Genomic DNA, 26,839 nt, shown 5'->3' with positions numbered 1-26,839 from the left:
GGAAACAAAATGAAACAAAAGTACAAAATGAAAATCTTTGCTTTTGCCAGAGAAAAGCTGTTTAGTTGCAACAATCAAATTAAATTTATGTGTTATCCATGCCACCAGTACCTCTGATTGTACCATGTCTCTTTATTACTGTCAAATAAAGGCTGAAATGCCATTAGATATTCCAATTTTACATCATTATTCATAGTCATAGCTTCAAATAAACATGAATCCTGGCTTTGCTGTGGAGACGTTACTATCAGACCCTGGTTCCTCTATCTGTCTCCTCTCTTTACTACTCTTGTCTGACCCCACCCCACTTTTCCAACCCCCCACCCCCTTTGCTCCCATATTCTCTCCTCCACCCTCCATTCCCTCCTTTTTTTCTCTCTCACATGTGGAAAGCATTATATGCTGTCTGGTGGAGAGGGAGAGCAAACATCCCAGGCCGAGACTTGAGAGCCTCTCGGGTAGGTGTAGGGGGCGGCGGGGAGGTTGTTGGGATCTGCGTGGTGGTGACTCTCTCTCTTTCTCTCTCTTGGCCCTGACGCTGTTTGGACAAAAGGGGGTCTTGTTATTTCAGAACCACAGCACCCGATAGTTGACTGGCTTCTCTCTCCCGCTGCACTGGACTGGATGAGACCTTGGTTGAAATGAGGGAGAGGGAGATAAAGAGACTCCAGTCGGAGCTCCTTGCTGACTGGTACATTTTGTGTGAATGATATTTATGGCATTTGTAGATGTGAGTTTGAAACACTTGCTGATCACAGTTGGTCACATATGGTCATACAACTTGCTCCATGGGATTGTGATGTGTTTTTGATGTATGTTTTTTGTTGGAGGATCTGTTTTGTTGAACCTTTTTTGAACAGTCTTGCCAACTCAATAAATCCAACAAAAAAAAAACTAAGAAATTGATTTTAACACTAAAATATGTGGAACCAATGAAAAAAAAACATGCAACCTCCCACTGTTTGGGATAGACTTGCAAGACAAATACTGATTAGGTGATCAAAAGAAAAGGAATAACCAGCTATTTTGATAATCAATTAATTGTTAAGTATGACAGTTTCAGTGACAGTGTGATAATCTCATGCTTTTCTTGGTCTTTTATACACTCTATTTTATAGTAAATTTTAAATTTTTGGATTCTGGCTGTTTGATGACATGGACTTGTTCTGTAGGATGTTGTGATGGACATTAAACAAAAACATTTTCTGATGTTTTATAGACCAAAGTATTATTTGAGAAAATAATCAGCAGATTTATCAACAGGAAAAATAATTGTTATTTGCAACTTTAACACAGAGCAAGAAGATCAAAGAGGAATTACTCAAAAGCCATACAGCTGCTGAACAAATCTTTCCATTGAACATTTGTGTTGTGTGTTCTTTAATCAAAGGATGTTGTTTTTATGGAATATTTCTGAAAACAGATTAATTTGCAACTCTCTTTCCGTGTTGCCTTTTCTAGCAGCATTATCCAAACACATTGCTTTAATACACTGTTGAATATATTGTTGTTCTTAGTGACGTTAACTAACTCCAGGTAAGGGTTAAATGAATGCTTCAAGTACTTCATCAGTAAGATGTCAAACCATTTTAGGAGCTGACTGGAATTGGACTGAAGGACTCTGGTGGAAAATGTTTAAAAACCATTGTTCTGTGTTGCTTTTTTTAGAAGTCCACACTGAAAAGCTATTATATGTGGTCAGTGTGACACATTTGTCCAGAGTCTTGGACAGATGTTGAACAGGTTCCCAGGCTTTACTTTATGTCCCGGAGCTGGATATCCTGACAGCAAGCTGAAACCACCACCACACCCTTGCTGCTTGGACCAAGACTCACTAAACTGCTATGCTGTGTCCACTTATTCAAAATTTCAGGCAGTCTTTTAGTGCGGCATTGATTTCCTCTTATTGATTATACTAGCACAAAAATCTAGTCCGTTATAAAGCTCTGACAAATCAGTGTGTATACATCGGAATATGATATTACTACACCAGATTGTGTGATTGCTCACAGAAGAGTTAATGAGTGAATTTCAGCTCATTCACAGTATGAGAGTGACAAAGGGAAAGTGCGGTGTCATGATGGACATCAGGCTTAAATGTATGATCATTCAGTGTTTCTGTGAAGCACCCAGTGCACCCTGGGATTTAGACTTTGACCTAAAAAAAGGGATGAAATGTTTTATCCATTACAGCATTAAGTCAAATTACTATGACAACCAAGTTATATTTTTATGAAGACATAAAGGCTAAGAGTCATTCATGCATGTGGCAGCAATCCTCCACATTTTTGCCTCCTTTTTTTTTTTTTCCAAGTGCACATAAATGTCCATGAGCACACAAATGCATGTAGAGAAGATTGAAAATGGAGCACAGTGAACCAGAGCTAACCAGGTTTTTTCTTTTTTCAATCCTTTGAGTAGAAGGCTGTACACAAACACACACTCCTTACTCTGACACAGTGTGTGGGCTGAGGCTTTGGAGCTATTGCCTCAGGTTGTCCGTTAGTTAGATTCAAGCAAATTAAATTGACCTGCAGCACCCTCTAAATGCAGCAGCAAGCAGTTGGCAGACACTGACGGCCAGTCATTTAATTAGCCAACCTGCTTCACTGGGTTGAAACGGAGACGCACTTAATTAGCAAGGGTTTGGCTTCTCTATGGCCATTATAGTGACATTTAGAGATTCAGATTTGACATGTCTCTTCCTGCTCAACCCCTCTTTCTTTTATTCCTTCTTTTTAATAGAGCCAAGGTCACGACCTCGATACGTTTTGATACATTTCATAGAACTAAAGTATGCTTCTGAAATCTGCACAGAATTGTCCATACTTTGTGCATTAATGTATCGTCAGACTTTGTTGAGGTTGTCTAGAATTAATGGGAAGGCTAGCTATTGATTTTCTTATACTATCAGTGAAATCAGTCGTTAAATGAAGATATGTCGAAAGCCCCCCCACCCCCCCCGTGAGTTCTAGTTCATGATTGAAGTGTTTCTCTGTGTTGGAACTGCTGTGGTAACACACACCTGCTTTCTATCCAATGGATGTGAAGTTGGAACAGACAATAAGGTGAAAACCAGGACACTAACTGGCACTCTTTTAGTTGTCATTTGGTTTTGATGTTCACCATTTTTAAGCTCAGACCATTGTTAAAATGTATAACACATGTTCACAAAATGTTCACACAACAAGCTGTAAACATGAACAGTTAGCTATTTCCAGCTGAAACAATTAGTCGATGAATTGACAGAACAATAAGGGGCAACTATTATGATAATCAATTCATTGTTTCAGTCCTTTTTCAAGCAGAAATTGTGAAAAATATCAAATATTTGCAGATTTCAGACTGTTCTTTGTCATCATTGCAAACTGAATATTTTAGGGGTTTGGGGATTTTGGGGCGTTTGGTGGAAAACAACAAGACATCTGAGGCTGCAAAGTTAATAGAACTGCCCAGTGAGAAGACTGGGGAGAATTGCATCTGTTATCTGCTTCAAAACTGAGCTGGGGTTGTTATTAATGAGGTTGTTGTTATAATTGATAGGAAACACAGTGAAACCTTTTTAAAGTAGATGTGAGTTTTTACATTAGTGCACCAGGTTTATCCCCACATAGAAAAAAGACTGAATCCAGATGCTGTTTTTCTTCTGTTGCTCTGGACTGTATGTCATGGAGCTCTAAACTGCAGGTGCAATTATTTCAGACTTTTTTTTTTGTTGTTGTATTCTGAAAATACAAAAACTGTATATGTACACACACACACACACACATACTCACTCTTTCTCTCTCTCCCCTTGCTTTTCCACTCCCAGGTGCCTGTTTCCTGACTCTGCTTTGTAGCGAGAAAAAAATTGAGATGGGAGGGTAAAGCAAAGGATGGAGACATGGCGATGGGTCTAGGAAAAAGCACGCACACACACACACACACACACCCCCGTCAGAGGTGAAGCTCTGATGTGCGTATCCCTGAGTCCAGCCTTTTGTAGTGCAATGAGCGAAGAGTTGGCTGGGAGCAGGGTAGGGAGGGAGGGGGAGAGAAGGGGGGGGTATTGCACTGATGGAAGGAGAGAGGCTGAGCTGTATACCAGCAGCATGGAGGAAGCAGCAGTTACTGTCCCTTGGGCTTTAGGCTTTTATCTGTCAGTTGTATTGAAACCAATCTCTCAGGCTCTACAGCTCCAAAACACCTACGCTGCAGCCCTGTGTGTGTGTGTGTGTGTGTGTGTGTGTGTGTGTGTGTGTGTGTGTGTGTGTGTGTGTGTGTGTGTGTGTGTGTGTGTGTGTGTGTGTGTGTGTGTGTGTGTGTGTGTGTGTGTGTGTGTGTGTATTTTAGAGAGGGACAGAGAGACACTCACATTCATTGAAATTTCCTACAATGAGATCAGCAGTGTGTGAACTACATACACTTGTAATAGGCCTGTGCATGTTTCCTTATGCATAGCCCACATACTTATTTGATTCGCAGTTGGCACATCGCTTTGACATGCTCATATACTCTCTCTCTCTCTCTCTCTCTCTTTCTTTCTCTCTCTCTCTCTCTCTCTCTCTCTCTCTCTCTCTCTCTTTCTCTTTTGAAGCGATGTGCCCTCCAGTGTGTTCACAGATAATACCTTGGACCACTGATCAACAAGCCCTAAAGACAGGATTAATGTGTGTGTGTGTGTGTGTATGTACACGTTTTGTGTGCATGCTCTCCAGTCCAATTACAAGTTAGTGTTGCTCATGTCTCCACTGTGGCCTTTGAAGATGGGTGAATTGCTTATATGTGTATTCCCAATTCAGCCCTACCACTGCAGTTGGCCTCCACTTCCTCTCTTCCTCTTTCCTACCCTCCCCTTTTTCTTTTCTGTCTCACTCGTACCTCTTCTTTCCCTTCTTCCCTCACTGCACATTTCTGTGCTGTGCTTAGTGGTCTCTCATTTCTCCATGTGCTTCCCCTCAAAGCATACTCGGGTGACTCTCAGTATCTCTGTCCTTGGGCTGGTCTGGGTCTGGATTTTATTCAATGCTCCACTGAGAACAAAAGAGTCACTTAAAAGGAGAAGAGCCTCTTGGGGTAGTTTATGGTATCCCCAAGAGAGCCTGACAGAAGAACTGAAGAGGCAGGTCCAATTAAATAGATGCCATATATATTGGGCAAGTTCCCATGGTTTAACCATTGCTATAAGCTGCTATAACAGGGTGCTGTTGTTAAAGGGAAACAACCGTTTTGTGTGGGATTCAACACATCAACAGTGCAACCTTAACAGCAGGTTCTGAAACTCATGGTATGCTCTTTTCTTGTGATTGGCAAATCTGCTCAATGTTAATCCTTCTCTTTTCCTATAATTGAGAGGAAAGCAGGTTTATTCATAAGTCTGGATAAAGCTGGGGAAGAGTTTAAAAGATAAGGCAGTTTTAATGTATGCAGCCAAATTTCTCTACAACAAATAAAAACACTGTATAATTACAATAGAATAAAATACTGCGGGATTAAAAAAACCACAGGTTCTGGTAGTTATCTTTGTAACTTGCAGTTTGAGCTTCCACTGAGGTTTAGCCATTCCTGTGAACCACTCATCTGTGGTTAGGATTAACCCCAAGGTGGGTGGATTTAAAAACTGGCCTAATGAGACAAAGACTGGTGCTCTGTGATCACTGGACAGGAGTTTGAATGCAGTTCTTGTGAGCTTAGCTCCTATTTGGCTGAAGTAGCTGTAAAATGTGTACTTTACGGTGCTCCCTTCGACATGGGAACAAAACAAATTTAGGATATTATTAAAGAGCTGTTATTAGTGATCCAAAAATATTGCTACTACATGTGCACTCCACATGCTGTTGCTGCAGAATGATTTTATTCCTCAGCTTGATAAATTAAGCCAATGGTTCATGAAGTCGCTGTTGAGTGTCTGTGTATCAGCGAAATGAGAGCATTTCCTGCTGCTTAATGAGCATCTGCAGAACATACATATGTACGTATATTTATGTTGTTTATTGTCTATCATTATCACTTTTGGTGGGATTCAATTTATAGTTGTGAATCACACTTCTTTTTTGCAAGAAGTTAAAGGAGGTTTTTGTAAGTTTTGCTATTGTCACATAGCGTGTGTTAGCATTTACACTTAGCAAGAGCTTCTGCCATTGTTGCGTTTACAGGATGAAGGGTTATAATCTGCCCTCCGAGCAGCGCTGCTTCTTCGGGGCAGCCTGGACACTACAATCTGACCCGTCCGGAGCTAGCTGGTTAGCATGCTAGCTTCAATACAAAAAAGAAGTGATAGAAAGGGAAACAAAAGGGTGGCTTTCCACTACTGGAGACAGGTCTTGCCGAGTTAAAGAATTAAGTTTGATGCTGAACTCGCAATGTTTCTTATCGACTGCTAAGTAAACAGCTGTTAATGCTAACGTCCTTTGTAGCAATAGTAAAACAAGCAAGTAGCTTCTTTAAACCTACCACATCTTGGATTAAAAAAAAAAAAAGGTTCCCATTTGTGTGCTGTACATCTGCTGAACAATTCAAATGTTTGTTGTTTTTGTCATCTTTTGGTGTTTGTGATATCTATTTTTTCTATACTACCCTGCCCGGAGGAGGAAGCTTGAGTACTTTTCTGACACTGTGTAACAGTCAGTATGTGTCTGTGTACATTTCAGTGTTTGGTTATGGGTCAGGGGAGGCCACAAGCCCACGGTGGCCCAGCCTGCCTCAGGCCTCTCAGGTTTCAGAGTCGAGCATTCCTCCCTGGCCTCTCCATAGCTGTGAAAACCACAAAGCAGCTCCAACAACAAACACTCAAGGCACTGGGGGAAAGACAGCTAACCTGTGGCTAATCAACAACAGGAGTTTTCTCTCTCTTCAGAATTTGTTCCCCGTTTTTCAGAATTGCTGGCTTAATGGAGACGAAGTATTTCTCCATTCGAGTGCCTATTTTTCCCCCCTTCTTCCCTCTTTTGTTAGTGTGGTGTTTTGAGAACACATGATTCCTGCTAAGTAGTGGCAGCTCTGTTTGTGTGTGCTTGTTCGTGTTTATTTGACAGTTCCACATCTTGGACCTGCTGTTTTTCCACTAGAAGGGCGTGGAACAGTAGACTGTCTAGGCTTGGTTTTGCACTTTGCGAATAACTCGGTAGTAAAATATGCAGCTCTCTGTGTGTGTGTGTGTGTGTGTGTGTGTGTGTGTGTGTGTGTGTGTGTGTGTGTAATGATAACATTATGCAATTGTTTGTATAGCACTCTACTGTTACTCTACTGTCCCATAGTCTGTAAAAGCAAAGCAACATGCACAAAAACAGTCATAACAAGGACTGCTGACTCCACTGAGACAATCCGGATTAAAACTGAGCTCTTTGAGATGCAACAATGCCAACTTATTTCTGGCTTTTAGGACTCATTTCTGCAGCATTCTATAGGCCACATTAGACATAATTGAATTCTTAGAAATAACATTTGATACTTCATCTGAAAGAGTGGAAGCTGAATGGTCTAGTTACCCAGAAGGGGGCGTTGTAAAGCGATATGAGTGACCAGTTGCATCTGTCACTGCCTGACTGTGTGTCTGTGTTTGCCTTTACGCTATGAAGATATATTTCAATTCGAGCTGCAAAGATTAGTCAGTTTAGTTGATCGAAGGAAAAGTCATCATCTATTTTGATAATCAATTAACCATTTAAGTCAACTTTCAAGCAAAATTGGCAATCATTTTCTGATTTTAGCTTCCCAGATTTGCTCCATGTCTAACTTTATAGTAATCTGAACATATTGGGACTTCTGCTCAGACATGAGGATGGACACTTTCTGTTGTTCTCTGGTGAATTACAGACCAAAAGATTAAGCAGTTACTCAGGAACGTATCTGGCAGGTTCATCAGTAAGGAAATGAATCCTTTGTTGCAACTCTGCCTTCAATACAAAGCCAATAAACTACATTTCTATGCAAAAGTAGATATGAAAAAGAGTCTTATCAGGAATAACTCAGGTTTCTGATGTTTAAGAATCCACTGCATCTTGAAAGACCTGCTCATTTTGCCCTTTGACAGCGCGAAACCGATGAAACTTTGCTTTGTTTTGTCAGCCTTTGTAGAGACCCGTTGAAGGGTGAGAAAGTGTACGTATGTGAGCAGGCAGTAACAGTCTGAAGTGAATCGGCTCCCAGGTTAGTTGGATGTGGTGCATTCTGGGTAATTGGTGTCCTCTGGAATGTGTGTAACAAAAGGTGTGGACAGGCAGCAGGAAACGGTTGTAGCGTGGAACCAGGCAATTTAAGGCTTTGTGAGCGGTGGGGCGGCTTACAGTGAACCACCTGCCTACCTGCTGCCTCAACACAAACATTAGTTTTACTCTGTTTGTAGCTGCCACATAGTACCGCTGCCTGTGTTTTAGGAAGTGTGTGTGTGTGTGTTTTTTTTTTTTTCTCTTGTGCATGTAAGAAAGCGAATATTTAGCTGATGGGACCCCAGAGACCATCTGAATAAATGCCTGTGTGTTAGTGTGTGTGTGTCAGGACCGTATTCAAGCCCGCTCTTAAAATGTTTTTTCTGCTGCTCTCTGAGCGCTGAGGTCACACCAGGACTCATTTTCTCCATGCCTTAATGTACTGCTCTGCTTCATATTCACTTAACAATATAAATCAATGACTATTAAAATGCTTCAGTTTGGAAGGTGAACGGGGAAATTTAGCATCACGCTGTGATTCTTGCTCATGAAAAACCATCATTTTGTGTTATGGCTGATCTCCATACTTAGACAGACGACGCATTTTCCTCCCCAACCTAGAAACTGATGGAAATGACAGGGCCATACTGTCTGGGTCTATGGGCTGGTTGTTTGGGAGATAAACAGGTTTATCATTCTCTCAGGACCAGTAATAAAAATGGCTCTGCAGAAATGCATCAGTGCTAATGCTAATGTCCACCTTACTTCAGAGAGCCAGAGTCAAGACGGTAACTTAGATTCAGTGAAGTCAGTTTGTTTGATGTTAATTATCTGTAGTTACACAACAGCTTGTAAGGCACTGTCTTAATACAACACCGCCCACAACACTGTCAACCTCCAAGTACATCACAAAACAGATATTTATACTTTATATCCTGTGTGTATTGTTATCATGTTGGAAATTATATGATTGATGACTTAATTAAACCTTTTCCGCTTTTGACTTGTCGTAGCAGGAGAAGCACAGGTTTAATTAATGACCTGTGACATGTGACTAATGCATCACATTTAGATGTGCCAATAAGGCCAGTGAGCCTAAATACACAATGCCAGAGCCCTGACAGAAGAACACCTGCATGAATGTAGCTACTATTATTATTATTATTGTTAGCTACACTTGTGCATGATAGATAAAAATATCTGCCATTGTAAAAGTCCATTAATGTGGTTTTTAGTGGTCATTTGAATGTTTTACACTAGTTACACTCAGTGGCGATCCTAGACTATGGGTGTTCCTGTTCATTACCTGTGTCATAATAATGCAATAGTTTGTAAATCCCCCTTTTTATAGGATGTCTCGCAGATAATATTTCAGGGTGTTAATAACAAAGCTCTCTGCTCAACAACGCCTGAAACCAAAATCGACCTGTATAAACCAATACTCGTCCTCAGCTGATTGTTTTCAGTTATTGGATGTACATGTTCAGCATTCCTCACTGTCTCTGCTTCGTTCCCTCTCTGTCTCTCTACAGAGGATTTTCAACTCGTTTGTGTACACCGAGAAGACATCAAACGGAGAGACAGAAGTGCAGCAGGTGAGTAACAAAGGCTTCACACTTCCCTCTGTGTGCGTGCGTGCGTGCGTGCGTGCGTGCGTGCGTACGTGCGTACGTGCGTACGGTGTGCGTGTGTGCCTGTGTGCATGCATGTGACATGGCTGGTGTCTGTTTGTGCTGTTGTCTTGTGTAGATTTCAATTCAGCCACAATAAACACACACACACACACACACACACACACACACACACACACTTGCCATCAGAGGAAAAATGGGGTTTATTAAAATTCTACGGCTGCTGTCTCATTGGCTTTGAAGTTCTGTTTTTCCACTCATCTGTGGTCTGTATCTCTTTCCCCCTTCGCTCATAATATGAGTGCAGAGCTGCAGTTGGACAGAATAAGACGGATTCAAGGAGAGAATGGTATCTTTTTGGAAACAAACATAGCAGCACCAGAATCGGGAGATTTGTTTTAAATGACTCAGAATTATGAGTCAGAATTTATGTGTAGCATTTTGGTCCTAGATCGGAAAACTATGTAGGGAATTTCTGGCGTCTGGTGTCAAGTCAATCATGATTGTGTGCAGACATAGCATGTTGCGTGCGTGCGCGTGTGTGTGCGTGTGTGTGTGTGCATGCGTGCGTGCGTGCGTTTGCACTCGTGTCAGGGATATTGGAGGAATCACAGTAAACAACAGACTGGTAAACAGCCACCAGCAAGAACAGACAGGTTGATGTTTGTTTGCATGTCTCCTGTGACTGTGTGCACCAGTGTATCCATCTGTGTCGGTGTATGCATGTATGTGCGTGTGTGTGAGGCATATATAGTGTCTCTCACCTTGCAACTATTCACTATTCCTGAGGCAGCTCAAATTGGCCTTGAAGCATTGCTGATTCGATAGAAATGTGGCCTTTTTCTTGACTTACCTGCGCAAAAATAATTTTCACAGAACTCCATGTGTTTCCAGGCTACAGAGTGAGACTCATCGTGATCATCATAACCTTTAGTGCAAGTCTCAATAATCGGCCTAGTCTAAAGATAATTCCTTTCACAGGAACCTCAGCTACAATAGCTAGTCAAAACTTTTGAATAACACTCCAATGGATGTGGTGTATTTTAATAAGTCCCAATCCAATCCAAGGGCAGTGCTGACTTCATTTATTCTGGATCTGTGCTGGAGGAGTTTAACTATTTTATATCCATGGGCAGGCAACTCATAGAGTGCCCATACATTCAGCCCATAACCCTTCTGAGGCAGGTGCCAACTCATTCAGATGACAGCTCTGGCAGAGTTGACTTGCTTGTTCTCTCTGGGCAGAGGGGCTGTGTGTCCCTGAGCCAAGGCGAGGTTCAATTAGGAGTGTATCTGCAGAGGAAGAGAGGGCTGGGACCGAGCAGGGAGAGAAGCCAAGGAGCTACGGAGAGAAGCCACTGGCTTCTCGGACGAGTTTCTCCTCTGGAAATTCATTATTCAGTCAGACGCTCAGACATCTCACCCTCTCTAATGACTGGAGCCCTCCCTCTCTCTGCCCGTCTTTGAGTCTGTTCCTGACTGTTTTATGAATGTATTCTGCTTGCTTCACTCACTCTGACATGTGCCATCAGAGTGCAGATCGTTAATTAAAACTGCTGCCTGCATTCCTGTTTTCATGTTGGTTCATGGTTTGCATGCAGACAGCTCTCCATCGTTTAAAAGCACAGTGAGGTGTTTTCATAGTTGCTCTGTATGTGGAGAACCCTGGAGTAGAACTATGAAAAGACTGTTTAATAGATCAAGCTTTATTTCTCTAATATAATCCATTAAAATGTCATGATTGGACCCAAGCACTGTAGCAGATTGATTCTGGAAATCCCTATCATTGTTATAATTTAAAATTGACTGCTCACATAAAGACATTGTTTATAAGTCAATGTAAATTTCACAAAAAAAACCCCAAAACAATTTAAGGACAGTGGATACTTTCCAAACTATGTATGATCTTTTAGAAAAACTGAATTTATCTTTATTAGCATTCTTCACAAGAACTTTAAGATTTAAAAAAATTTTAGAGAACCAAAGCTGCAAACACACACATTTACATATATATACAGTGGGTACAGAAAGTATTCAGACCCCTTTAAATTTTTCACTCTTTGTTTCATTGCAGCCATTTGCAAAAATCAAAAAAGTTCATTTTATTTCTTATTAATGTACACTCAGCACCCTATCTTGACAGATTAAAACAGAAATGTAGAAATTTTTGCAAATTTATTAAAAAAGAAAAACTGAAATATCACATGGTCATAAGTATTCAGACCCTTTGCTCAGTATTTAGTAGAAGCACCCTTTTGAGCTAGTACAGCCCTGAGTCTTCTTGGGAATGATGCAACAAGTTTTTCACACCTGGATTTGGGGATCCTCTGCCATTCTTCCTTGCAGATCCTCTCCAGTTCTGTCAGGTTGGATGGTGAACGTTGGTGGACAGCCATTTTCAGGTCTCTCCAGAGATGCTCAATTGGGTTTAGGTCAGGGCTCTGGCTGGGCCAGTCAAGAATGGTCACAGAGTTGTTCCGAAGCCACTCCTTTGTTATTTTAGCTGTGTGCTTAGGGTCATTGTCTTGTTGGAAGGTGAACCTTCGGCCCAGTCTGAGGTCCCGAGCACTCTGGAAGAGGTTTTCTTCCAGGATATCTCTGTACTTGGCCGCATTCATCTTTTCTTCAGTTGCAACCAGTCGTCCGTCCCTGCAGCTGAAAAACACCCCCATAGCATGATGCTGCCACCACCATGTTTCACTGTTGGGATTGTATTGGGCAGGTGATGAGCAGCGCCTGGTTTTCTCCATACATACCGCTTAGAATTAACACCAAAAAGTTAAATCTTGGTCTCATCAGACCAGAGAATCTTTTTTCTCATAGTCTGGGAGTCCTTCATGTGTTTTTTGGCAAACTCTATGCGGGCTGTCATATGTCTTGCACTGAGGAGAGGCTTCCGTCGGGCCACTCTGCCATAAAGCCCCGACTGGTGGAGGGCTGCAATGATAGTTGACTTTGTGGAACTTTCTCCCATCTCCCTACTGTATCTCTGGAGCTCAGCCACAGTGATTTTTGGGTTCTTCTTTACCTCTTTCACCAAGGCTCTTCTCCCACGATTGCTCAGTTTGGCTGGACGGCCAGGTCTAGGAAGAGTTCTCGTCGTCCCAAACTTCTTCCATTTAAGGATTATGGAGGCCACTGTGCTCTTAGGAACCTTGAGTGCTGCAGAAAGTCTTTTGTAACCTTGGCCAGATCTGTGCCTTGCCACAATTGTGTCTCTGAGCTCCTTGGGCCGTTCCTTCGACCTCATGATTCTCATTTGCTCTGACATGCACTGTGAGCTGTAAGGTCTTATATAGACAGGTGTGTGCCTTTCCTAATCAAGTCCAATCAGTTTAATTAAACACAGCTGGACTCCAATGAAGGAGTAGAACCATCTCAAGGAGCATCAGAAGAAATGGACAGCATGTGAGTTAAATATGAGTGTCACAGCAAAGGGTCTGAATGCTTATGACCATGTGATATTTCAGTTTTTCTTTTTTAATAAATTTGCAAAAATTTCTACATTTCTGTTTTTTTCTGTCAAGATGGGGTGCTGAGTGTACATTAATGAGAAATAAAATGAACTTTTTTGATTTTAGCAAATGGCTGCAATGAAACAGAGTGAAAAATTTAAAGGGGTCTGAATACTTTCCATACCCACTGTATATATTATATGGGAAAAATGGTAGATGGAAGGTATTAAAATTAGAATTGCATCTCAGTATACCACCCTGTCAGCTGCAGCTCTGGTGGATGCGTCTTTCACAAGATGACATTTAAGAAATGGAAGGAAAAGGACAACCAGAAATGGTTCTATTCAACCCAAAAATTTGATTTTGATTATTTCACCATTTTTCACTGCTGATATGTTGCTGTTGCTGCATTGAGGATATCAATTAGAGATGATAACTTTATTCATTATTCATATCTACAGGTTTATCTACAGGCTTAGCTTGATATCAGTCAAATACTTTATGGTGTATGTGTAGCTGCAATATCTGAAACATTTTTTATTCCCTTCCACAATCTAGTATTATCACATGATGACGCATTTCCATCATGCATTTACTGTGGTGCTTCCTCCATTGTAAACTGATACTGTTTTCCTTGACAGACCTGTAAGGAGGAGGTGTTTCCATTTGTGTGTAGAAAGACATTTTGTTACTTTATCAAATCATGCCAAATATTTACATCACCATCTGTACAGTGAACAAAGTCTGCAGTGTAAAAGCTTGATGAACCTTTTGACCATCATTGGAAGCAACCCGAGGGAAATGCTTTAATTCAATAAAAAAATCAGTTCATCCAAGGAGAAGCAAGACATGAACAGTCCAATTTCTTCCATGCCAGAGCTTCTTAAGCGTGCAGAACAGACCTGTGTCCGTTCCTCACTCGTTCATGCATTAACTTCAACCCCACGATCCAAAGTAAGACTCGCCATAAACACTACTGCCAGTGATTGTGGTTGAAGACTGCCCGTCCTGGTGAACCTTTAAAACTCCAGCACCCATTCCACCCACTCCTGCTCTGCGGCTGAACCAACCCCACTGGGTGTTGCAAACCCTCCAAACTGGTTGGATGGGTCAGAGAGTGGAGAGAGGAGCCCCGTGTGTTGGAGAATGTGGTTAATCTGCAGAGCACAGGTTGGCTTTGGCTGGACTGTGGCAGACCGTAACCCAAGCTTTAACTTGCATAGCTTAATGTTTCTGGTTTCTCTTAAGTCACTGTTAAAAGTTTGAGTCTTATTTTCTCCCTCCGTCTGACTCTCCCTCCCCCCAGCTATGGAAACACTGCTCAGCTGAACACTGGCCCTTTTTCCTCTTTTTAATACAAAGTCCACTGCAACTAATTGCCATGCTGCCGTGCATGGACAGTACTGTGTGTCGGGGTGTACAAAGTTTGTGTGTTTAAGTTGAAGTCTGTGTGTAAGAGTGCATATGTTAGTGTCTCGGTGTGTGTGTGTGTGTGTGTGTTCCTTGTGGTGGAGTAGCAGTAATTGTGGGGTGTGCCTCAGGCCTCTGTTAAACCCCTAATAGGAATAGCGGGCGGCTGATTAGGTGTACAAGCGGTCAGTGGGTCGCGGTACATTTCCCTGTTCCTGGCTTAAATCGCAGCCCTTTTACAGACACCGGTAATTATGGGATGTGAACAAAGGGGGTCCAGTTACTGTGGAAATAAGACTTTTTCTGCATTCAACAAGGCTGAGTACGTAACTTAAAATGGCTCTGGAAAGTATTCAGAAGACTGCTGTGAGAAATCACCTGCAGTTTTTGTTTTTTGTTTGATTTTTAATCTGAGATAGAATTTACACATGTATTAAAAATTCAGATCAGGTGCCTCCATTTTTCTTAAATCATTAAGTTGGGTGGACCCCACCTCTTTTGATTTACCTACAAACATAGGTATATTTTTCAAAGGTCAAAAAGATTTTGGCTTATATCCTAAAAAGATATTAAATTAACCTTTGCGGAACAAAAGCTACTGTGGCTCAAACATATAAGATAATGTCGTGAAAAGAAAAGTATAACGTATCAGTACACAAAAAGAAAATATTACTCCTTTTAGTGTGGATTGGTGTCAAGGTATTCCATGCGCATTACGAATCAAATCAAAATGGCGACATCCATGCAAGAAGAAGAAGAAGAGCTGCTTTGTCTGCTGTACAGTGCTGTTAAAGATGAACTGTAGAGATGAGGGTAGTGGCAGACCACCTCACACAGCCTCTCTTCAAACTCAGTGTCCTTTTTTTTTTTCTCCAGCTCATGCACTGTTTGTACCCTTTAACAGATCTAGGCACGTGGATGTCCGCACCACAGCCTCACATACACCCAAATTTAGGCAGGAAGATGGATTCACAAAAGTATACACGCTATAACTATATACACAAGTAATTTAAAGCTAAAATCAAATAAGAATGTCTGTTGTTTTAAGAGAAGACAGTTGGTGTCACTCTGAATTCAGCAGGTGGTATGTTCAATGCTATAGGTGCATAAACACTGACAACTCCAGATCCAGACAGAAACAGCTGTCCTGTGGCCTGAGAAATCTGTTGGGTTGAGAAACTGTGAGCATGTCGGATATGTAATGTGGAACCAGGCAAACCGGTGCAGGACCAGAACAGGAGCAAACCCTTAAAGTCAGTCCTAGCTAGTGACATTGAAGGAGCATTTGAAAAGGGACATCTTAATGGCCTGTATTAGAAAGAGGAATGATTACGACAAACAAAGCCTGTTTCGATGTTCGTATGTTTAAATGAATACTGTTTTAAGACAGACTTAAAAAATTTTGAATCTATCCTTTCAGTATTTCAGAGATGTTGGATGAAAATGTAATCCAAAAGTAACTTCAAGTGATTAGTTCTTTAACAGATCTTTAGTAAACCAGGGGAACATGTGACAGCTTTTAAATTAAGAGGATAATCTGTAACAGATTACATACATGTGAAGTCTCAGATTGAGTGGGTGTAAATTCCTCACAATCCCTCATAACATCCTTTTAAGGCATTTTGGCAAACAAAAAAGCAAGAACAGGGATCTGTTGTGAAGAGCTGCTGGTGCGCTGGTTATTAATGTTCCCCAGGGGGCTGCTACAGCGCTGGTTATTAGTTTCCCCAGAGAAGCTGGAGCCCCATTTTGAAAGAGCACTGTGAGATGTGTGCTCAACCAGAACCTAGTCCTTCAGAGGAAGAAAGACAAAGCATAATGTATGCATGTTCAGGGGCTTGCATTAAGGGTCCCAGTAAACACAGCTGAATTAGCTGCTCTGCCTTTGTTTAGAAACTCCATTTCCCCCTCCCTGCTTCCTGGTTTCCAAGCCTTGTAGAGGTAAACTACACTCTAAAACAGAGTTTCTCACTCACTGGAGACTTCTAGGAATCTTGTTTCTCTTTTTTAATGAAATGAATGATTAGAAAAATTACTTGCGAACAGGATGAAAAGTTGACTGTACTCTATTGTGCAAGATAATCACCAAATAAAATGTACATGAATGCACCACACAAGAGAGAAAGTAGTGGAATCCAGCACATGTTATTATAAGAGCTGTGTGATGTCTCTTTTTTTTCCCACATATGTTTACAATGCTTCAGCTCCCCAACTTCCACTTCTGGCTGGCACTCTGTTGTGTTTTTTGGGTGGATTTTCTTATCAAATGATGAAGGGTTTGCTGTGTGGAAGCGGAGAGCAGTTAATGTCCTCCAGCCTCAGACATCCATCATTCTGCTCTGTTTTTAACAGTGATGGATTTCACACTTAGCGCAGCCTGAGGTCTGGGCATCTTTGATGTTGTTTAGCATCACTTTTCAATATCAACTTGCAAATGTATGCAAGGACTGTGATGATTTTAGTTTCCACGGATGTTCATTCACAACTGACTGTGTGTTCTTTCACATGGACACCTGTCTATGTAACGTTGTGTAGCCACTCCTTTAAACCAGAATTGCTAGATTTATGTTCCTCTGACCATATTGTGATAAATTGGAAAAACAGCCATGGGTAAAAATAATGATGTGGGCTGAGGTTTGTAGAGTTAAATCCTGGCAATTCTGTCAATACCAGATGAGAAGTGTTTGAACTCAGGCTTATTAAAGTATCAGTAGTGTCTGTCTGACCGTGTGTGTGTGTGTGTGTGTGTGTGTGTGTATTTTAGGCAGACTGTGGGCGAAATAATGTTCCATACAGCCTTGAAAGTAAAAGTTTTCTTGGTCCATCTTGCAGATGTAAAACTGTTTTATAAGGTCAAACTCGGTGTCATCACTAATCATGGTCTAACATGTCTGTGTGTCTGTGCCTTGTGCAGTTGGCCAAGAAGATTCGGGAGAAGTTTAACCGCTACCTGGATGTGGTGAACAGGAACAAACAGGTGGTGGAAGCCTCATACACTGCCCACCTCACCTCTCCACTCACTGCCATACAGGACTGTTGCTCCATACCAGCATCTATGATGGAGTAAGTAATAACCCCACACACACAAAGACATGCTCTTGTCTTTCTCTTTCATACACTCTTTCACTTCAAATCTCTGCAGGAGCTTCATTCTCTGTGTGCAAACCCACCTCCCACTGTTAGCACCTGCACTCAGCTCTCTATACATTGCTTTATTCTCCAGCTACACATGCAAAACCCCCGTTTCTCCCTTGTTTAAACATGTTTTGATAATCCTTGGATTAGTTATAGCTGTGTTTAGATCAAATCATTTAGGGACTTGAGCAGTGCTGCTCTGGCCTGATACTTGGCACTGTGTTTAAACCTCTTTCAGAACCTATTTGATAGTTTGTGGTTGTGCCAGTTGATGCTTTGCTGCAGTGTAAGTCAACAATAATGAGTTTTATGGAACTTGGAGGCCCAGGAAGGCAGGGAGATGTTGGGTTTTCATAGGTAATGACGTTTTTTAATAGCCTGGAGATTTGATGGCTGTGTCGGTATCAACTCGTATTCACTAGTTTTTTAAAAATCATCATGAAATTGCAGAACTTCCAAACATATTGCAACACAAATGTCAATGTTAATGATGACAAAATGACACAAAATTCAATTTCAGCACATTATTTTCATTGTGTTCTTACGAACGTAATTTTGGGATCAAATCTAGGCATTGTGCTCGGCGAAGAGGGTGCCGACATGACGAGAGCGTTAGTCTATTTTTATGAAATTGGGTGTGAGACTTAATATGTCAGATTTAAATCCTGTGCTGAGAGAATTGCCCCAGTCTGCAGTATAAACTCAGCCTTTCAGCCAATCACTAACTCCAGCAGGCAAAAACACAGTTCAAAGCCAAGTGCAGAGAGAGAGAGAGAGAAAGAGAGAGCGAGAGAGAGAGAGAGCTGCTTTCAGTTCTAATCTCTAGAGCCGCAGCTGTCTCTACCCCTCATCCCCTTTCTCCATTTCTGTCTATCTCCCTCCCCTTTATCAGCCGATGTAACCAGTCATTGCTCTCTGAAGTTTTTGCACTGCAGACTTCACAGGCTGCAAGGTCATCTATGCAGAGGGGGGAGGCTGTCTGGCTGAGGGCCACTGGCCACCTGTAGCCGAATCATGCACACGACATACTGTAGATGCTGTATGTTCAACACTTGTTCACACGCAAACATGCTGTATTTATGTGTCAACATGTGCAGTCTAAAACAAGTCTAAAAGCATGGATGCACAGCTTTGGGAGACAGTTTGAGGCAGAAGTTGCAGAGAAAATGATTATATAAGGTCTCAGTAGGAGGGATGGAATGATGCAGAGGGAGTCACATGGGGGGAGGGTTGTGGTGGTGCAGGTGGTGGTGGTGGTGGTGGTGGTGGTGGTGGTGGTGGTGGGGTTGGACATACCAAACTGAAGCTGCGTTTGATAGATCCCCGAACTTCAAAGGATCTTCCTCAAGGGGGGAAAAGGCAGAGCTCTCTTGCTTTCATTTTTTTGGGTTTATGTAGGATCGTGAGATACTTTCAGGAGCTGTATGTAGAATAATTTAGCTCTGCCTTCATGTGCACTCTGCACCAGGGAAGCTTCTTAAGTTTGTCGAATGTTGCAATATTGCCTTTAATGCCTTAGCATTAAAATAAAGTTCTGATAACTTGCCTACAGTATATCTAAAACTCTAACACTAAGTATTTGTTGAATGTAAACAAAATTGTTGTTTTTCATCTTGTAAGGAATAAATGGTCAAACTTAAAGTAACAGTTAATCATTGTGGGAAATACGATTATTTGCTTTCTTGCAGAGAGTTAGATGAAAAGATGTATACCACTGATATGTCTTAATGGTAAATAATGTCACTGGAGTCTGCAGCTGTTTAGCTTAGCTTACCATAAAGACTGAAAACAGGGGGGAACAGCTAAGCTAGCTCTGCCCCAAAAGTAACAAATCCACAACTGTAAGAGTGGTATCAATTGTGAATGAGCATATTTCACAAAATGTCTAGTCCAGAGCTGGAGCCAGGAGGCAGTTAGCTTAGCATAAAGACTGGACACAGGGAGCCCCAGCTAGCCTGGCTCTTTCCAGCTGACTTATAAACAGGAGAGGGTCACGAAAGTAACTGCAACCCTACTAAGCTTTAAAGGTGCAGGTAGGTGTATTTTATGACTTTGAAAGAATCTTAGAAATTTGAAGAATCAAATCTAATCTTTATGCTAAGCTATTTTCTTCTTTGCTGTTCCTTCTTGCTTGGCTCATGAGAGTGGTATCAATTCTGTCATCTAACTCTTGGCAAGAAAACAAATGAACGTGTCAAAGTGAAATGTCATACTGTTAGCCGACCTACTTACCAAGGAATATTAAAAAAACACACACACACACAATAAATAAATAAATAAATAAATAAATAAATATATATATATACCATGTTGGCAAGAAACACTGTGCATTGCAAGCAGTTTGAATCAGGACGGGACTTTATCCTTCTGTAGTCCACTTCAGAGTGTCCTTCATTAGTCTTGGGCATCAGCTGCTTCTGGGGGTCCCAGTCAGGTCAGTCAGTTTAGAGGCGGATCAGGTGATTCACAGGGTGTCCATGTCTGTTAGCCATCAGGCTAGCAGGCTATCATTTCACAGGGAGGCCACAGAGGGCAGTGCTAAGCGTGCGCTGGTATGCTTTAATCACTGCTCGGTCTCAACAACAGGCTGTACCTGAAAATAGCAAAAGTATGTAACTGATGGAGTTGGTGTATGTATGTTTATATTTTTAACACACAATCCGAAGGCGCTCATTTCAACAGTTCCACTGATATGCAGTTGTAAAAGTGAGAAGTGTGCTTGGGAGCAGGCCAGATGGCATTTGATGGTCTCGTTTCACCAGTAGTTCGTGAAGAGATAAGCTGTGAATGGACTGTGGAAGAAAAACGCCGTTCATATGATCCTGAGGAGTTCTTTTAAGAGGGGAAAAAAAACAGCAATCTCGCCGAAATAAAAGAAGAGAAAATGTAGTGGGAGACAAGACATGGAAAACTTTGGCATAAACCACAGCATTAAGTTGAAGTAAAAAATTTGAGGTGATAATGGTGCCAGGTTAAAAGTAAAGGCACCACAGTAATCACAGTTCACCTTGAGGGAAACAAATTTCATGACAATCCATCCAGTTGTTGTGGAGATATTTCACTTCCTGCGTATCATAAAGTCTGTGCCATCGCTACCTCCACTGCTCTGTTTACAACATCTTCAAGAAATACTGTACTTTTTGCAACCTTGCTCCAATCTGTGACAAATACTGATCCATCCCCATGACTCAGGATTTTACTTGCCAGTACTGCAGACATAATATCTGTAACTTCTGTGTTTGGGAACAGTTTTCTTTCAATGGGAAGATCAAAAAATATAGTTGGAATCACCTTTGTTCAATCCTGACAACTGTTTTGTTTTTAACCTTATGACAAAAATATGTTTTTATTCTTTTATATGGTGATTTTTAAGCTTTGAGAGAACAACACATGAGTGAGACTGTAACAATGACTTCAACTCATATCATGGTATATCTGACAATTGTCGTTGTGACTGAAAACCTTCTTTACACCAAATCGAGTGGATGATGTTTTTTTGTATCCAGTAGCTTTTTGTTTTTTTATAATGTGCAGCGGTTTTGGGAAAGTTCATACAATTTTTTTATCCATCAAATGCAAGTTGCTCAACTAAAGGTATTACAGTTTACACATATGAGTTGCAGCCTTGTTTGTGCTCTGTTCCCACATGACAAAATCAATATTTCTATCATGGTTCTTGGTTGCTGAACACCACATGCCTAACTTTATCTCACCTCCATTGATCACAGCATTCCTATACAGTATGTAGTAATACCATATACGAGGGATGATATTGCAGTACCATCGCTCATAAATTAAACATAGAGATTAAAGACACCATAGTGCTAATTCTTAGCTCCTGTTTCTAAAGAAGAATTCTCACTATCTGAGCTGCTGGCAGATTTACAGTCTAGATCAAGAGTATATGCGGCAGCAGTGAGCAGCTACTCAGACTTAGTGCTTCAGATCAAACTGATCTTCTGGTAAAAATATCGTCATCGTCAGCATGATGATGATAGCTCTGTTTTCATATTAGAGCAGGACATGGCAACACACCAGGCAGGTTGGGAGGTGGTTTTGTTTAAGTGATCATAACAGGTGTAAATGCTTTGCCACCATCAGAACTTTTTTTTCTCTCTCTGTCCACATGCCACCGTTAATGTCACCCTGTTCCTCTTTCGCTCTCCTCTTCTTTGTTCCCCTCTCTTTGCCTCCCTTAAACTTGTCCCTTCCTTCCATGCTTCCATTTGTTTATTCCTCATTCCAGTCTCTGATATACTCCCTTCCTCTCCCTTGGCTTTTCAATCCCTTCTTTTTTTTATCATGACTTCCACCTTGGTTAATGTTCAAGGACAGATGAAGCAGTGAGTGCTCCGGGTCTCCTCTGTCTGGCCTGTTTACACTCCCTTTCTTAACCCAGTCGAACTTGAATCTGCAGAATCTCAGTCATCATTTAACATCCCAGCGAACAGAATAAACTTTTGATAATGGTAAATAGCTTTGTGTTTTGTCCAACACATGTTAAAAGTCAGATCCACATTCTAAATACATTATAAGTATGGTGCTTATTTAGGAGCTTTTTATTCCTTGTTTCCCTTCTTTTGAGAGGACTTCTCGCTTTAAGCCCCAGATGCCCTCTGAAGAGCTGCTGGACACCGTACAGGCCTCCAAAATCCACTCTACATATTGATATCACAATGAAATCTGTTTGGATAGAGCCAGGTTTATGAAAGGCTTCCTTTAAGCACTCTCCATTCTCCAGCTAGCATGTTGCCGGCTTCACTGCTGCTATTCACTGAGGGATTGCAAACACATTAGAAATGGTATTACTCTTGACACTGGAGCTTGCACAACAGCAAGCCTCTTCAAGGTAATTGTTCTCAATGGGCTTTTTGAATGGTGTATGATTGCCTCCTTTGTGGATATACATGGTTCCTGCAGCAGGGTGCAGCTTAATGTAATAGATTTTATATAAACAGTGAATGGCTGGTGTTGAACATGGCAGGTGCTGCCTTATTTAGAGGTGCCTGCCCATTTCACTCTGTACTATAAGACACAGGACTTCATGTCTTTTCTCTAGTGTAACTGAAGATTTATATTTCCAAAATTGGAAAAAGTTTTTCTCCTCTAGCAAAAGACCCCCTGTGGTTTTTCAGAATGAATGAATTGTACATATTTGTTTCTTTCTGGGTTAAAAGCATAGAAAAAAAAATGTCAATTTTAAGTCAATATTCAAAGGAACATGAATAAATTTGAGTTTGAATGTTTCTTAAGGACAGTCACAGGTCTGGGCTGTTAAATTGTCTCCAGGATCATTTTTAATTACTGCCTGGAGAACACCCCCCTTCTTGGAAATATGGTAATACAGCAAGCATTCCTACAATACATTATTAATATGCACATTCAATAAAGGAATTATTTAAAGCGTTGCGCATGGTGTTTGTAACATTCATGGATAAGAGTTTGTGTTAATACAATTATTTTTTTATTTTGTAAATCAAATCCAGTTTGTATTTGTGTTAGCTCTTGTGTGTTATGGGTCCAGTCTTTTTTGCGAAGCAGATTTTTCTGCCCTCATTAAGATGCCTGATCAGAATGGGAGCCCTCCCCTCGCTCTCTCTCTCTCTCTCTCTCGCTCTTTCTCTCCCTCGTTCTAGTATGTTTTTTTGATGTGGAATTCAAAGTGCCTGCAAATGTATTTTTTATCTGGCACACATTTTGCTGAGCGTCCTGCCCAACCCTTCTATGCAAAGTGGGTTGAAGGAGAATAGTAATGACTTTGGCCTTATGGGGCTCTAAACGAGTGAAGTTCAAACGCAGCCTGTACATCACAGCACCTGTCAATCAAACCGAGCGAATGCCAGGTCTGCAAGCAGACGGAGCCAAAAGAGGGGATGTAGCGTGTGTGTCCGTGTGTGTGGTTTTGTCTTAATATATTCGCGGGGTCCGAAAACCAGGAGTCTACTATACTTGCGGGTTCTGACGGCTTTGCCCCACAAGTTAAAATGGCCAGTTGAGGGTTAAGACTTAGGGTTAGGGTTGTGATGTTTAAGGTTAACGTAATGGGGGCTAGGGAATGCATTATGTCAGTGACGCCTCCCCACAAAGATAAGTGTACAATGACGTGCGTGTGTGGTTATGTTCGCTCACGTGTGTCTGTGTGTTGCTAAGCCAGAGAGGTGGTGGTAGTGGAGGGGTGGGGCGGCGGTGGGGGCAGGGGGTGGCGGGACTAGTTGGAGAGATGGAAGGATCAAAGCACCCAGGGTTGGTGCAGTGCAGAACAGGCTGCTCCTCTGCATACCTCCCCTTTTGTCAGCTCTTAACTCCAGAGATGAAGGCTCTGGAAACCGTGCCTTACCATCTCCACCGACACACACGAGAGGCATTTTAAAATAGCACTGCTTATTATGTCGCTTAACACTGAAACTGATCACTGAAAAAGGATAAGTCATGTGTGCGGATGTTTGTAGAAACTCAATGTGTTAAAGATGTGCTGATTGCAGCGCAGATCTCATTGCTCGGCACCTCTTTAACACTTTTGGGCGTGTACATGCTGAAGGACAACACTGTATTTTTCACGCTACGCCACAGTTCCTTGCAGGGACCAATTACAGTTCAGGCAAGCAGCTCTGCTGGGACTAGCATGACATTTTAACCGTTACATTTGTTCGTTATGAGCTCATTCGGATTGCCGATAAAGGCAATATTTCTGATCCTCTTTTTGTCAAAGCTTTGCAAGTGTATAACAGACATCAAAGACATATCCTCAGCCCTGTCAGGAATCATTATTATCTAATACATGAGAGAAAGAGCATGTTAGAAGATATTGCTGTTTAGGGCCCAATTTAAACAGATAATCGCACCAAAGAGACAGGACAGCAGTGTCTTTAGGTAATTGTGTGATTGTCCCAGATTATTACCCACAATCCCTGATAGGCTAAACATCCAATGTAATATTCTTCTAACAAATGCAGTATAATAGAATATAATACAGAATGTGATGTAGGACAGTCAACTCGATTTGCCTCAGGGGGCTTTACAATTCAAGGATCTCAGCCCTTAGACCCTTGAATCAGATGAAGAACATGACAACATTACAGATACACGTGAATGTGAGGAACATGACTTGAGATAACGTGATGTGATGCCAAACCGATAATATGCCACACATGAAGAAAGAACAACTCTAATTTGTATGAATTTAATTTCACTATTACTGTGTACAGTGATGCAAACATTAATAACTGAGTAGAATGACTCATATCCTGTCCTGAAATAGCCTTTTATTGCAGTGAAAATTTTCGCAGGGCAGTGCATTATAGCTACATCCAAATCCTGCCAACATCAAAAGTGGGCCGTCCTTATTTTTCTTGCAAGTGTGTTGATGCCTCCTTTTTAATTTATTTTTTATGCTCTTATGCGTCACATATCAATTGGAAACCACACTCCTCCCTACTTTTTTCTCTCTGTGTCCATCTATCTCTCTGGCTTCTTTCAGACCCTTAACAGATAGTGATTAGAGAGTACGTCTATATCAAATGCTGTGACCCACATAAGAATATCTGCTTTCTGGAGCTGTTGAATTGCATCTCCATATAACCGGCTGCTTTAAGCCTGGTTGAAGGGTAGTGTGGAAGGCTTGAATCTGTGGCTTATTAAATGTTAAGAAATAAATGAAAATTGCTCACAAGCTGAAGCAGAAAAAGCAGTTAGATTTTGGATCAGCCCTGTATTGTATTAATTGTGCGGCTGACTTGGATGACGTAAATGTTTGAAGCAGTTATTTTCAGTTTTTCTCTGATCATAAAATCCAGCCTTCTTCTGCTTTCATCTCCACAAATGCCATAGAACATAGCTCTGAATTTGTACAGTGCCTCACATTTCAGTTTTTTTTTTGTTTTTTTTTGAGCCAAAAAAGATTTGCTTAAGCAGAGACCTTTCACATGCTGAGCCTCCTCTCATCTCTCACGGTAAAACCCCAACATCGTCTCAGCCTCATCATTGTCTTTTCATTAGCGTTGTGCTGAGGCAGGGAACAACCAGAGGGAATATTAATATAACGATCAAGATTTGCCAGCTTTGCTAATAATCACCATAACCTTTGGGAAAACAGTGACTCACCAGCAAACAATCATTTGACTACAAATCGTCTGCTGTCAGTGTAACGTTCTGTCGAGAATGGCACTTGGGGAATGAGTGGGGAAAATTTGACAGAGACGTGACAATACAAGTTGAGGCTGCGTGACAGATGATTTCAATCACTGAATTAAGCAGGCAGCCATTCCTTCAATCACATTCAGATGTATTCAGGGAACTGGGTATGAGCTTTGTTGGGAGAAAAGCAGAATTCAGGCAGTTTTCCATGGAAAATATTATTCACCAGCCATAACTTTGACTTTAATATGAGGTCTGGGCAACAGATGATATAGGCAGTGATACAGTTTAGCTCAAATGAAATGAGCAGGGTCTGTTCGTTTCAACAGATGTTTGGTCTAATTGGATTAACGTCATGGTTTCATATACATTTCTTTACTATTTGTGTAAATCTTAGTCAAAGGGTTTTTTTGTTTTGTTTTGTTTTTTTTAGTTGAACATAAACATTACCATTAAGATATAAAGCCATAAAGTAAACCATAAAGTCAGAGGTATTTGTAAACCTGTGAGTTTGGTTTTATTGGACATAAAGCAGAGAAGTAGTAAATGTGTTGGTGCTGAGAGAAAAGCCAAAAAAAAAGAAAACGCTGCTCCACCAACAAATGAGTTGGACACGCTCTATAAATTTCTCAAATCTCGCCTGTTTGTGTGTGTTTAGGTTTGATGGAAACTTCAATACCAACGTCTCCAAGACCATCTGCTGTGATAGACTTTCCCCCACCGTTAACAGCCGAGCTTTCAACCCTGGACGAGACCTCAACTCAGGTTTGTCTCACACACACACACACACACACACACACACACACACACACACACACACACACACACACACACACACACACATCAAATGTAGCACAAATAATTTTCTATTATCTGAATTGACCTACTTTAACAAATGAAACATGGATACACTGTTTACACCATTCAAACTTTAGAATCATTTCTTTTT

General features: G+C 41.2%; 1 protein-coding gene across 2 annotated transcripts in view; it reads left to right on the top strand.

Annotated features, from left to right (window-relative positions):
- The window catches only part of cachd1 (cache domain containing 1), an 86,899-nt gene that overhangs the window by 22,955 nt on the left and 37,105 nt on the right, over positions 1–26,839 (top strand). For both annotated transcript variants that reach the window (XM_056378744.1, XM_056378743.1), the window contains exons 2-4: positions 9,659–9,721; positions 17,537–17,685; positions 26,549–26,655. In XM_056378744.1, coding sequence (XP_056234719.1) covers positions 9,659–9,721; positions 17,537–17,685; positions 26,549–26,655 — 319 coding nt within the window. The remainder of the gene's footprint in view (positions 1–9,658; positions 9,722–17,536; positions 17,686–26,548; positions 26,656–26,839) is intronic.

This window comes from Seriola aureovittata, chromosome 6, assembly GCF_021018895.1.
Source record: "Seriola aureovittata isolate HTS-2021-v1 ecotype China chromosome 6, ASM2101889v1, whole genome shotgun sequence".
NCBI lineage: Eukaryota > Metazoa > Chordata > Actinopteri > Carangiformes > Carangidae > Seriola > Seriola aureovittata.
This window is presented reverse-complemented; position numbering and strand designations above follow the sequence as displayed.